Here is a 15130-nt window from a genome sequence, read left to right as displayed (position 1 = left end):
TGATCTTCAGAAATCATTCTAATATGCTGATTTATTATTAGAATTATCAACAGTTGTGCAGCCAAATATTTTTAAGTTACGCCTTCTTTCTTTGCGTGAACGTTTGGGCGGCGTTATGCAAATCTTCTCACATCGTGACGTAGACATGTGGGGTGTGTTAGAACGAGCCGTTTTAGGTAGGCGTGGTTGACTCTTAACTTTTAGAAAGAATATCTCTTTGGATTTGAGACTTTAGTCTTTGCAACTTTACAGATCTTCTTTATGCACCAAGAGCTTGTAACACTCCAAAGAGAAAGGAAAAATTGAAATCGCATCATATGACCCCTTTAAACTTGATTTCCATGCCATTTTTTTTTCAGTCCAAACCCTCGTCGGTTATACAGTATTATAAGTCGCATACAAATATTTATTGCCAGCAGCCCTCACTCCACATTTTCTGGTTTGTGCACATTAAGGCAGTATCTGAGGATGAGAAAGATAACTGCCTGCAAAAGGATCTGAATTTAGAACGTTTCACAGTCCGATGAGTCCTGACCAAGCACAAGAGCCACTAGAACAGGTTATAAAAACACAGCTCACGTTTTGATTGTCCTCTCGTCATTCAAAATGTGTGTGAGTGTGTGTGATGGCTTGTTTGTCTGATTCTAGGCAACCCAGTTTATCTACAAAGCCTCACTCTACTGTGAATCTCAAATCCCAGTTGTTAACTGAGCTGAAGGTTTGAGGTTATGACCTAAAGGAAGCTTGAGGATAAGGTTAAATGAATAAAAGTATTAGCAATCAGAAATACACTTTGAAAAAGACCCTCAATGTTCTTTCGTCCTTGTAATAGCTCAAAATCACAGTATCAGATATATAAATACATGTAAATATATATTTGATTTGTTTCTGAGATTCATAGCAAATGAAAAAAATAGACAACTCTATGCATTAAAGATTTTTTTTTTTTTTTTTTTGCAATTCAGAAATAATTTCCCCCAGGAGCCAGATTATGTTCAGCAACACAGGACTTTTCTTCTTTCTCACATATTACACATTATCATAGATTATAAATCATTGAATTAGTCAAAAGCTCAACTTTTTTTTTACTCAAATGTATTGTTCAGGTATGTAAGCCTGGGGGTCAACCTTCATCATAAAGCCACAAATAAACCCATTTTGTATGAAAACTGAATAATTGATTCAAAGCATGGCACATTCAAACCAAATATAATTGCACATGCTGTTTTAGGGCAATTAAAGTGGAATTTCTGAAAACATAATGATTATTATGGGATTTGTATAATTGAGGGCTAAGGCTAGAATTAGTTTTGCCTTGTTTATATTTTGGAGGATGAGTCTCATAAACGAGTCTTGGCGGTTTAGGAATAGCACTGTCTTGTGGGACCAGAGTTCAAGCAGCACACGCATTTACATGAATAAATGTGCCAGTGATTATTAATGCTTTGTTATGTCTTAAACAATTCTAATACTTCTCATCTCTGAGGGCTGAGCTTTGGCACAGACACTCTTCACAGATTCAAGGTAATTTTTCAGAACTGTTGCGCATAATTCTCTTGGTTTTTGTTTTCTTTTTGTTGTGCAGTGTGTATGGATGCCCCTTGGCTAAGAAAAGGAAAACCCAAGAGAAGCCTCCGCAGGAGCCAGCTTCCAAACGCCGTCCATTTCTAACCATGGCTGATGGAGAGCCCACCATGTATGAAAGCTATGAGGCCATGGAGGAGGGAGAGGAGAGGGAACAGGAAGAAGTAGAGGAAGTGGAAGAGGAGGAGGAGGAGGAAGGGGACGATGAAGAAGAGGAGTGCTCAGATGACAATGAGGAACAGGGAGAGGAAGAAGAGGACGAGGAAGAAGATGGAGAGGTGGAGAGAGAGGAGGTAGAGGAGATAGAGCAAATGGAGGAAGAGGTAGAAGAAGATGAGGAAGTTGTGGAGGAGGATGGGGATGATGAAGAGCAGGAAGATGATGAAGAGGAGGACGATGAAGATGAGCATGAAGAAGAGGAATACTATGAAAATCTGAGTCATCAGCAAGGTAAGGCTTTTTAGATTGATTGCATATTCTGCTAACATTTTCCAGAATGTTTGTGTAGTTATAGAGACAATGTTCTTAAAACATTAAATAAAAAATGTATGTAATGTAATGTATGTTTGAAAAATAAAATATCTTATGATTTTTAACCATATTCTAAAGACATTTCTTACTTGATTAATTAACTCATGGATATGTTTTGTTTTTTTGTTTTTTTGAATGGTAAAACTTTATCAAGTCTGATAATGTTGAAAGATTATTCTATTCATGTTATTACAAGATTTTTCAGAGAAGCTTTAAATGTTTTTCCTTGGTTATACAAACATTCTGGAAAATGTCAGTAGGAAATATAATGTTTAGAATCGACAGAAAGACATTGCTCTGACACACAGAATGCCTCATGAAATATGAATCAAGGGCAGCTTATTGTAGGTCAACTGACATTTCAGAGTATAATTGACAGAATATGCAGTCATTAAAGTCAATGTTTTATTTCTTAAATTGCCTGTTTTAGTTTCAAGTCATACAGTATGTGTAATTTGCTGAATCAGAATTAAATCTACATATACCCTGCTGAGAATGGCCGGCCTTCGCCATCCTAATTAATGTAAATTTTACAGCATGGAACAATCCAACTCCCTTTTCGAAACTGAGGGAAAGCAGATGTGGCTGCTTCCTTAGTATGCGTCTCACCCTCATTCTCTGGTGTCCTCAATCGCTTGTGACAGTGCTTCCAGAGTAATAGAGAGAGGAGGCTCTCTGAGTTATTAACTTTGGCCCCCCTCCACACACGCACAACGCCGTTCCAGGAGGTGTCAAATACACTCAGCCCCCCACCCCTCCCTGGTGAAAATGGGCTCCTCCTGAGGATATTTCTGGCTCCAGAAACAGAGCACCTCATCCGCTGCTTATCCCTGCAGTCTCATCCGCCTCTGTCCCAAATACTAGCAACACTAAAATCTTTTCAGTACAATTGAGAGGCTTTCAGAGCAGCCTGTGCTGCTTACATGTTATTGAACACGAATATGTCTGGTGAAACATTTAAAAGGCTGCCTGATGATTCATGTACCATATTGCAGTTTCTCTAAAATTCATCTGTTTCTTTTGCCGAATGCTCAAATATATTTCAGCGACTTAGTGGCAGTCTTAGTGGCAGCGACTTAGTGGCAGTCACCATCTTGCTAAATTGCTTTTGATTATTTAAATCTATTTGTACCTGTGTCATCGAGCTGTACGCGAAACTCTGGCGTGATATTTGTCTTAGATTTGCTGCATCAATGCTATCGTTCATGAGACGTTACATTTTCATAATGATAGTGTTCAGGCCGCTTCAGATTATAGAGAGGACTGACATTTCGTTTGTGACTTTATCATGCCGCACAAGCCGCTTGCTGTTACCAGGGTGGAAGGCCCTAGTGCGCAACGTATTTGAGGATGTATTTTTGGAGCGGTTTAGAAAATCTTAAAGGATTAGTTCACTTCCAGAATAAAAATTTCTCGATAATTTACTCAACCCCCATTGTCATCCAAGAAGTTCATGTCTTTCTCTCTTCAGTCGAAACGAAGGTAAACGGAAAACATTCGAGGAAAACATTCCAGAATTTTTCTCCATATAGTGGACTTCAATGGGTTGAAGATTCAATTTGCAGTTTCAATGCATGCTTCAAAGGACTCTACAAGATCCCAACCGAGGATTAAGAGTCTTATCTAGGGAAACGAACGAACTTTTGAAAGTTATTTTTATGGGCTTTTTATGCCTTTTATTGAGATAGGACAGTAGAGAGACGACAGGAAAGCACTGGGAGGGGAGAGGGGAGCGGGAGCGGAATCGGCAAAGGGCCTCGAGACAGGAATCAAACTCGGGTCGCCTTGAGCGCAGCTGCGCTGTATACACGTTACGTAGGTTATGCGTGACATAGGTGGAAGTACCGACCCAGTGTTTACAAAGCGAACGTGCAAAGAGACAAAAGCCCTTTACAAAAAAAAAGGTAAAACGATGATGTCGGACGATTTTGAAGTTGGAGGATAAAATGAGATTTTACCTTTTATAATCGAAGTACACGGACGAAGAACTGCTGCGCCGTGACCTTTCCAACGTTACTACGTAATGCGTGAAGTCGGGGACATGCATCGCAGAGCTAGTGCAAGATGAGCATTTGTGGTTAAAAAATATATACATTTTTGTTTTTTTATAGAACAATATAACAATACGAATAATACGAGATAAGACCCTTATTCCTTAGCTGGGATAATTTAGAGCCCTTTGAAGCCGCATTGTAACTGCAATTTGGACCTTCAACCCATTGGACCCCAAGTCCACAACATGAAGAAAAATCCTGGAATGTTTTCCTCAAAAACCTTAATTTCTTTTCGACTGAAGAAAGAAAGACATGAACATCTTGGATGACATGGGGGCGAGTAAATTATCAGGAAATTTTTATTCTGGAAGTGAACTAACCTTTAAGGTTACACTTTATTTTGAATATCTACTAACTATTTATTTAGACATTCTACTAACTATAATTACCTTTGCAACTACACATCAACTAACTCTTATTAGCGTATTAGTAGAGTATTCGTAAACAGTTAGGTTAGGGTTAGTAGAATAAGTTGACATGTACTTTCAAAGTTACTTATAGTCAGTAGAATGTCTGTTGGAGGAACATCAAAATAGTGTTCAGACACAGACTCTCCACTAATACTCTAAAGATTGGTATTTGACGTAGTTGCAAAGTTATTCACAGTCAGCAGAATGTCTAAAGTGGACTATTAAAATAAAGTGTTGTCAAATTCCTTGTGATTTTTGCATTTAACCAACAAATTGTTCTCTTTTCTCTTCAGACGACAATTATTCTAGAGGTGGACAATCAAAATCCAATCAAATAGTTGAGAAGGACAATAACAATAACAATAGCATTAACAATGAGGAGTATGAGAATTATGACGAGCTGGTGGCCAAGTCTCTTCTCAACCTTGGTAAAATCGCAGAGGATGCCGCCTACCAGGCCATGACTGAGTCAGAGATGAACAGCAATTCTTCCAACAGTGCAGGTGAGGATGATGATGAGGATGAATATGAGGGGAGTGAACAAGGAGGCCATAAGGCAGAGTTGAGCGTCGACTTGGATAGCGATGTGGTACGCGAGACCGTGGACTCCCTAAAACTTCTGGCCCAGGGACACGGAGCCGTGCTTCCTGACGAGGGATACGCAGACGCCGGGTCTGGGGATCCTGGCTCAGCTGGCCACACTAATGGACGGGGCCAGACGGAGGAGAGTGAGGAGGAAGTGTGTCTCAGTAGCTTGGAGTGTCTGCGCAACCAGTGCTTCGACTTGGCCCGCAAACTCAATGAGACCCAAACGTCCGAGCGGTACACGATGGAGGTCCATGTGCAGCACCAGATGGAGCATCAGCATCAGCAGCATCAACAGCAGCAGCAGCAGCAGCCTCCAATGCATCACATGCCCAGGTATGACAGCTGCCAGATGGACCAGCACAGACCCCTTGAGAGGAACTACTCAGACATGGTCAATCTGATGAAACTGGAGGAGCAGCTCAGCCCTGCTTCAAGAGGCTACCCCTCTAGCTGCGCCCAGGAAGGGGATGAAGACACTACGTCAGTGGCCTCCGAACGTTCCGATGAAGCTTTCGACATGACTAAAGGCAACCTGTCGCTGCTGGAAAAGGCCATTGCTCTGGAATCCGAGCGTGCCAAGGTTATGCGAGACAGAATGGCATCAGAACAGATGGTGGCTCGGAGGGACAATCAGCGTCTTCATGGAGAGCACAGCCCAAGGCAGAGCAGCAGTGCAGAAGAACGCAGGGCCCGACTCCATCATGATGGCGCAAAAAGAGCATATTACCCTAAAGGTAAAAATAAAACTTCTAATTAGATTTTGCATTTCAGCAGAGATTTCAGTAGATAGTTCCCTTCATTATTCAGAATATGTAAGTCATATTCTGCCACTGAGAAAACAAATAAAAAAGGTTATTTTGGTAATTTCTCACAATTGTTAGATATAAAGTCACAACTGTGAGATAAAAAGTCAGAATTTCCTTATTTTATTTCTTTATTTTTGGTAAATGTGACTTTATGTGATATTATATTTCACAATTGTGACTTTATTTCTCCTAATTGTGACATTATATCTCACAATTTGACTTTATGTCTCACAATATGGCTTCATATCTCAAAAATGTGCTTTATTTTTCCTAATTGTGATATTATATATCACAATGTGACTTTCTTTCTCACAAATGTGACTTTATATATTCCAATGTGACGTGCTATTTCTTATTCTGAAACATTTTCTCACAATTACCAGTTTTATTTTTGTCTGTTACACTTGAGATTTATAAAGTCAGTACTATCCTATGTACTTCTTTATTTTTGGTAGTTGTGACTTTAAATCTCACAATGTGGCATTATATCTCACAAATGCAGCTTAATTCCTTCTATTTGTGTTATTTTTCAGTAAACATCACAATGTGAATTTATTTCTCGTAAATGCGACTTTATATATTCTAGTGTGACTTCTTGTTTCTTACTTTAAACATTTTGCACAGTCTTTCAATGAACTTTAATTTTGTAAATTACCTGTATTTGTTTAAGGTATTATTACTTAATGAAAACAACCCAACTGCAGTTTGACTGATATTACTTGGAATGCTCAATAAAAAAACGTGATTTCTTAAAAAGATTTATAAAAATGGAGTTATCAGTTTTTGCAAATGAAGGTCAAGGTCAAGGTCAAGGTCAACTTTATTATCCCCGAAGGGCAATTTGTTTTACAGCCAACAGTAAACCATATGCAAACAACAAACAAGCAACCACAACACAAACAAAAACAATGACTTCCGTTTATAATATACATAAAATTATTTATAATTTAAAAAGCCAATGGCAGCTGGTATAAAATAATTTTTAAATCTATTGGTCCTACATAAAGGCAAATAATATCTGCGAGTAGAAGGAAGCAACTTAAAAACATTCTGCAAGGGATGGCTTGGATCATAATAATCATAATTAACTCAGCCTTCTTCAAAGTCCTAGCCTTATACAAGTCGTTCAAATCATTTAAAGTGGTGCCAACAATCTTACCACACACTTTAACAATACCCTGCAATCTGTTTCTGTTTTTAACGTTTAGTGACCCATACCAACACACAAATGAGAAAGTAATGACAGATTCAATACAACAAGAGTAAAACATCTTGACAAGCAAAAATAGTTTTTTTTCCCCCCTCCCATTCTTTTTTTAAAGCTATTTTATGGGCTTTTTATGCCTTTTATTGAGATAGGACAGTAGAGAGACGACAGGAAAGCACTGGGAGGGGAGAGGGGAGCGGGAGCGGAATCGGCAAAGGGCCTCGAGACAGGAATCAAACTCGGGTCGCCTTGAGCGCAGCTGCGCTGTATACACGTTACGTAGGTTATGCGTGACATAGGTGGAAGTACCGACCCAGTGTTTACAAAGCGAACGTGCAAAGAGACAAAAGCCCTTTACAAAAAAAAAGGTAAAACGATGATGTCGGACGATTTTGAAGTTGGAGGATAAAATGAGATTTTACCTTTTATAATCGAAGTACACGGACGAAGAACTGCTGCGCCGTGACCTTTCCAACGTTACTACGTAATGCGTGAAGTCGGGGACATGCATCGCAGAGCTAGTGCAAGATGAGCATTTGTGGTTAAAAAATATATACATTTTTGTTTTTTTATAGAACAATATAACAATACGAATAATACGAGATAAGACCCTTATTCCTTAGCTGGGATAATTTAGAGCCCTTTGAAGCCGCATTGTAACTGCAATTTGGACCTTCAACCCATTGGACCCCAAGTCCACAACATGAAGAAAAATCCTGGAATGTTTTCCTCAAAAACCTTAATTTCTTTTCGACTGAAGAAAGAAAGACATGAACATCTTGGATGACATGGGGGCGAGTAAATTATCAGGAAATTTTTATTCTGGAAGTGAACTAACCTTTAAGGTTACACTTTATTTTGAATATCTACTAACTATTTATTTAGACATTCTACTAACTATAATTACCTTTGCAACTACACATCAACTAACTCTTATTAGCGTATTAGTAGAGTATTCGTAAACAGTTAGGTTAGGGTTAGTAGAATAAGTTGACATGTACTTTCAAAGTTACTTATAGTCAGTAGAATGTCTGTTGGAGGAACATCAAAATAGTGTTCAGACACAGACTCTCCACTAATACTCTAAAGATTGGTATTTGACGTAGTTGCAAAGTTATTCACAGTCAGCAGAATGTCTAAAGTGGACTATTAAAATAAAGTGTTGTCAAATTCCTTGTGATTTTTGCATTTAACCAACAAATTGTTCTCTTTTCTCTTCAGACGACAATTATTCTAGAGGTGGACAATCAAAATCCAATCAAATAGTTGAGAAGGACAATAACAATAACAATAGCATTAACAATGAGGAGTATGAGAATTATGACGAGCTGGTGGCCAAGTCTCTTCTCAACCTTGGTAAAATCGCAGAGGATGCCGCCTACCAGGCCATGACTGAGTCAGAGATGAACAGCAATTCTTCCAACAGTGCAGGTGAGGATGATGATGAGGATGAATATGAGGGGAGTGAACAAGGAGGCCATAAGGCAGAGTTGAGCGTCGACTTGGATAGCGATGTGGTACGCGAGACCGTGGACTCCCTAAAACTTCTGGCCCAGGGACACGGAGCCGTGCTTCCTGACGAGGGATACGCAGACGCCGGGTCTGGGGATCCTGGCTCAGCTGGCCACACTAATGGACGGGGCCAGACGGAGGAGAGTGAGGAGGAAGTGTGTCTCAGTAGCTTGGAGTGTCTGCGCAACCAGTGCTTCGACTTGGCCCGCAAACTCAATGAGACCCAAACGTCCGAGCGGTACACGATGGAGGTCCATGTGCAGCACCAGATGGAGCATCAGCATCAGCAGCATCAACAGCAGCAGCAGCAGCAGCAGCAGCCTCCAATGCATCACATGCCCAGGTATGACAGCTGCCAGATGGACCAGCACAGACCCCTTGAGAGGAACTACTCAGACATGGTCAATCTGATGAAACTGGAGGAGCAGCTCAGCCCTGCTTCAAGAGGCTACCCCTCTAGCTGCGCCCAGGAAGGGGATGAAGACACTACGTCAGTGGCCTCCGAACGTTCCGATGAAGCTTTCGACATGACTAAAGGCAACCTGTCGCTGCTGGAAAAGGCCATTGCTCTGGAATCCGAGCGTGCCAAGGTTATGCGAGACAGAATGGCATCAGAACAGATGGTGGCTCGGAGGGACAATCAGCGCCTTCATGGAGAGCACAGCCCAAGGCAGAGCAGCAGTGCAGAAGAACGCAGGGCCCGACTCCATCATGATGGCGCAAAAAGAGCATATTACCCTAAAGGTAAAAATAAAACTTCTAATTAGATTTTGCATTTCAGCAGAGATTTCAGTAGATAGTTCCCCTTCATTATACAGAATATGTAAGCCATATTCTGCCACTGAGGAAACAAATAAAAAAGGTTATTTTGGTAATTTCTCACAATTGTTAGATATAAAGTCACAACTGTGAGATAAAAAGTCAGAATTTCCTTATTTTATTTCTTTATTTTTGGTAAATGTGACTTTATGTGATATTATATTTCACAATTGTGACTTTATTTCTCCTAATTGTGACATTATATCTCACAATTTGACTTTATGTCTCACAATATGGCTTCATATCTCAAAAATGTGCTTTATTTTTCCTAATTGTGATATTATATATCACAATGTGACTTTCTTTCTCACAAATGTGACTTTATATATTCCAATGTGACGTGCTATTTCTTATTCTGAAACATTTTCTCACAATTACCAGTTTTATTTTTGTCTGTTACACTTGAGATTTATAAAGTCAGTACTATCCTATGTACTTCTTTATTTTTGGTAGTTGTGACTTTAAATCTCACAATGTGGCATTATATCTCACAAATGCAGCTTAATTCCTTCTATTTGTGTTATTTTTCAGTAAACATCACAATGTGAATTTATTTCTCGTAAATGCGACTTTATATATTCTAGTGTGACTTCTTGTTTCTTACTTTAAACATTTTGCACAGTTAACAGTTTTATTTTTTCTGAGGTGGAATCAAGTTTCCATAAAGGAGCATACTTACACAAACAGAGATATTTTGAATATGAATATAATTTTCTCGTCCTGAAAGCTGTTGCGGCATTTGTTCCCCAGTGTCTTGGGTCACTTAACATTCCGTCACACATTGCGCCGATGACATTGATGACTATGGGGTCACTTTGGTGAGACTGAAACATTTTTGGGGCTTGTTTTAAATACTCAGGTCACCCTGGTAGCGACTTCCATAATGACAAAAGCTAACGCTGCTAAAATAGGCTGACATGGTAACATCAGAGACTTACCTTGTCAGGCATGAGTAATGGCAATCTGCACGGCCTGTTAAGAAAGCAAATCTCATCCCTTGGATCCCATACATGGTTTATTACCTCAAATCCTTCCCAATCCACACCCACTACCTTTGGGAATGAGCCACCTCCTCTGATATATCCAGATATTAGCAATCAGAAACTACAGGAGCATATCAATATCACATTTAACAAATGTACGTTACAGTGTTGAGGATCCTCAGATCGCCTCTGGTTACCCAACCTAACAGCTCTTCCTATCTGGTACTTTAAAAGGTTCATCATTTGTCTCTGCTCAGATGGAACTGCTTTGTATGTTTCATTTCCTTCCATTTGCTCAATTTGCACTATGTTTTCCATTAAAGAGAGCGTCTCTGTGCTTCCTATCGTAGAGCAGTTTGCTGTTGTTTTCAGTGCACGACCACAGCAAGTCAGAGGGTCGTGTAATTATAGAATTACACCATGATTTCACACCTCGTCTCCAGAAACTATTCTTGGCACTAATTATTGGAGCGTCGTTATTAAACATGTCGAGTGATCTCACTGTTCTGACTGACAGGGAGCATTATTATTGCATGCTTGTGGAGTTCTACAGCAGTTATTTTTGGCTAATAAAAGAGGGAAGATATTTCAGATGTGTTCACTTAGCTAAACCGGTTTGAATAACAGAGAATGCATGTACTGATAAATGCATCCACGAAAAAACGTATTTTTCTTGCGGGTTTTCATTTGCAAGATAAAATTGGGGAACTGTTATAGTGGAAACGTTAACCTATTTAACAGCAGGAATCTGAATTGGTTGCATGTATTTAATATCAGTAGCACACATGAACACGTTAACCTGGAGTAAAATGTCTTTGTAGAATAAAATGGCATGAGATGAAATCATTGATACATTTATATGTATAATGTAAAGACTCTGATTCCTATTTCCTCACAATGATTGTCTCATTTTATGCGATTCCTACTTTTCATACTGTAAGGTGATTGTAAATCAGCTTTTCTTTCTCAGTGCGTACAGTTGTATATTTCATCTTTATGAAATGGTTTCAGATGGTGGAGATTGTTACAATAATCACCCACAGATATGTACATATGTTGGAAGTGCTGTTTTATATTATATTATATTATATTATATTATATTATATTATATTATATTATATTATATTATATTATATTATATTATATTATATTATATTATATTATATTATATTATATTATATTATATTATTCATTAGCTGCCATTATATCTACAATTGTCACTAGTACAGAAAACTCAATCACAAAATTAATGAACTATAACATTTTCCTGATAGGCTTTTATTCGCGTGTAGTGGTAACTATAGTATAAGCGGAATAATTGACTCCAGTCCATTGAATTGTTAGGAATTAATGCACACCCATTATCACCTCGGTGTGCATTATTTTCTAATAATTCAACAGCCCGTCGTCAGTAATTCCTTACGGATTTACATTTTAATGAGAATATATATTAAAAAAACACATTCTACATATCAGGAAATAAATAGACAATTAATTGAAATTAATGATGTAAATCTTTTTTTATTGTCCGACTGATGAAATTCCTCTGTGCCGTGACTGTTAAATTTTTCTGAATTGCAATCCAATACAATCTCAGCCACAAGTCTCATTCAAGCTGTATTCTTTATCCAGTGTCCAATTTCAAAGCAAACAGACAGTGTTTGAAAATAGCCGTAACCGGAGCATAAATGTTATCACAAAGAATCCAGCAGGTTAATGGGATTTGCTTACTGTGCCTGTAACAGGATATGCCAATAACTGTCTTTGCTTACAGACTCAAGCGGAGAGAAAAAAGAAAGCAAGTGTCCAACCCCAGGTTGCGATGGCACGGGGCACGTCACTGGACTCTATCCTCACCATCGAAGCTTGTCCGGCTGCCCTCACAAAGACCGTGTGCCACCAGAAAGTAAGCCGAATATGAACAGCCATTTGCACGTTGGTCCCCATGCGTGTTTGCTACGTGCCGGCTGTGCTGTGGGCATGTTTTACCTCTCTTTTCTGTAATGCATATGAGTGTATTTCCTCCTCCACCCGAAGCGGTGGCGCATTTTCTCGTACGACCAACCTCTGGTTGTGCTGATTGGTGCTGAGTAATTTTAGCCTGTTTCTCAATATGGCTGCACTGATCTCTCAGACCCAAAGCAGCTTTCTCATCACTACCTCCAGTCACACCTCTAATTGGATGAGGATCATGTCACAGGCGGGTTCTGATGAGTCAGTTTACTGCAGGCCCAGAGACGTAGCGCTGCAGGATGTGTCATAGACAACCTAATGGCTTGACTCATTTAAATCACCAAAAATAAATCCGTTTTTATTGAAGAGTGCTTTCTTTTCCTCGTACGCCAATGCTTTCACACAACGTGCATGCCATTAACACATTGCATGCCTAGATTCTTCTTTCACCATATGGTGTGGCCGTGATTAACTTTATGATTAACTGATTTCAGCTGGAACGTTTCTTAGGAGCATGTGCATGCTGTTGTCACTGAGCCCGTTCAGCTTAATGGAACACAAGGCTTTCATACTCACTCTGGATCCTTCTAACCTTCTCTCGCCCTCTCCTCTCTGTTTGTCCAAGTTCTTGCAATGTATGAGAATGTTCTAAAGTGCCCCACGCCTGGCTGCTCAGGACGCGGCCATGTAAATAGCAACAGGAACTCCCACCGCAGGTGAGTGGCTGGAAGGGACGTGGAGAGAAGAAACTGGCGCCACTGTGGGGACTGATGTTCCAGTCTTTTTACACACTTTATATAGGGAATAAGAAGAATGCGTAGTTTTAGATGGAGCCTTGCTTTCAGGAAGGAGAAGAGGGACTGATTTGTTTGTGTTGTGCTGAGCTCGGCTGGATCGTAGAAACACATAGCTCCAGGCTCAAATATTTTATTTGCACATTGGCACTTTTGACATGCAGACTGGAGATTCAGGATTCTATTCCCACATGGAACAAGGGACTTGTTGAACTTTTGAAACCTTTTAAAAAAGCCTCTAAAAATGTATAAATAAGATAATATATAAAATATTTGAAATATAAAATAAATATGGTCATATATTTATTTATAAATATTTATTAATATTTGTTTATTACATTTAATTGATATTGTATATAATGATACTTTATATAATACAATATCTATACACGTACACAGATATGTACATACTGTATATGTGTGTGTGTGTGTGTGTGTATATACACTACCAGTCAAAAGTTTTTGAACAGTAAGATTGTTTTTTTTTTCTCTTCTGCTCACCAAGCCTGCATTTATTTGATCCAAAGTACAGCAAAAACAGTAAAATGTTGAGATATTTTTACTATTTAAAATAACTGTTTTCTATTTGAATATATTTTAAAATGTAATTTATTCCTTTGATTTCAAAGCTGAAATTTTAGCATCATTACTCCAGTCACATGATCCTTCAGAAATCATTCTAATATTCTGATTTGCTGCTCAAAAACATTTATAATTGTTATTATTATTATTGTTGTTGTTGAAAACAGCTGAGTATAATTTTTCAGGTTTCTTTGATAAATAGAAACTTCAGAAGAACAGCATTCTGAAATAGAAATCTTTTGTAACAAAACAAAATGATACTGACTCCTAGCTTTTGAATGGTATAGTGTATAATGCTACAAAAGCTTTTTATTTCAGATAAATGCTGATCTTTGGATCTTTCTATTCATCAAAGAATCCTGAAAAAAATGTACTCAACTGTTTTAAATATTGATAATAATAATGATGATAATAATAATAATAAATGCTTCTTGAACAGCAAATCAGCATATTAGAATGATCATGTGACACTGAAGACTGGAGTAATGATGCTGAAAATATAGCTTAATAAATTATTGTAAAATATATTCAAATAGAAAGCAGTTATTTTAAACATTAAAAATATTTCACTGCTTTGGTGTATTTTGGATCAAATAAATGCAGGCTTGGTGAGCAGAACAGAATGTGAAAAAGTGTATGTATAACATTTTTTAATAATAAAAAATGTTTGTTTTCTAAATTAAATAATATAATAATACTAATAATAATAGAAATTGGTATTACTATTGAAATCTATAAAAATCTAAAAAATTAAAAGCATATGTCTAATTCTAATGAATATTTCAATTAAATTTTTATTTAATTAATAATGATATATATATATTTATATATCTAAACAGTTATTTTATTATTATTATTATTATGTTGTTGTTTTTTTAACAAGATGAAAGATGATTTTCTTAAGAATGAGAGCTCCACATGTACAAACAGTCGCAGACTTACACTTAAGCAGTTAAGATGTGCCTCCATGTGCATATGGTGTACATTCAGACAGATGCAGTCTCCACCCGAAGTTGCTGCAGGCCATGTTATATGGAACAGCTCCTATGGGACAAGCACACACACACACTATTAGAAGGGTTCAGCTGAAGAAAACAAAATGTATAATAGGGGAATATAACAACCTTGTACAGTATATATGGTTTGTCTACACATTCCTCATGGCATGGTTGTCATGGCAACTCTGCATAGTGACAGCCGTCCTTCTGTCTGTCAGACAGCACTCACTCACTCACTCTCTTTTTCAAATTCCATTCCTTTAAATGCACTTGTACTTATATGCTTTATGTGTTTCTGAAATTGCAGAG

The 15130-nt window shown here is 38.1% G+C and overlaps 1 protein-coding gene across 1 annotated transcript in view; it reads left to right on the top strand.

The window, feature by feature from the left end:
- LOC107732629 (myelin transcription factor 1-like protein) overlaps positions 1-15130 on the top strand; it is a 69396-nt gene that overhangs the window by 32077 nt on the left and 22189 nt on the right. Inside the window, exons 6-9 of the mRNA XM_016544026.1 lie at positions 1586-2034; positions 8402-9436; positions 12269-12400; positions 13073-13163. Of these exons, the coding sequence (XP_016399512.1) occupies positions 1586-2034; positions 8402-9436; positions 12269-12400; positions 13073-13163 (1707 nt within the window). The remainder of the gene's footprint in view (positions 1-1585; positions 2035-8401; positions 9437-12268; positions 12401-13072; positions 13164-15130) is intronic.

Source organism: Sinocyclocheilus rhinocerous, unplaced genomic scaffold (genome assembly GCF_001515625.1).
Source record: "Sinocyclocheilus rhinocerous isolate Xijiao unplaced genomic scaffold, SAMN03320098_v1.1 scaffold1542, whole genome shotgun sequence".
Classification (NCBI taxonomy): Eukaryota; Metazoa; Chordata; class Actinopteri; order Cypriniformes; family Cyprinidae; genus Sinocyclocheilus; species Sinocyclocheilus rhinocerous.
This window is presented reverse-complemented; position numbering and strand designations above follow the sequence as displayed.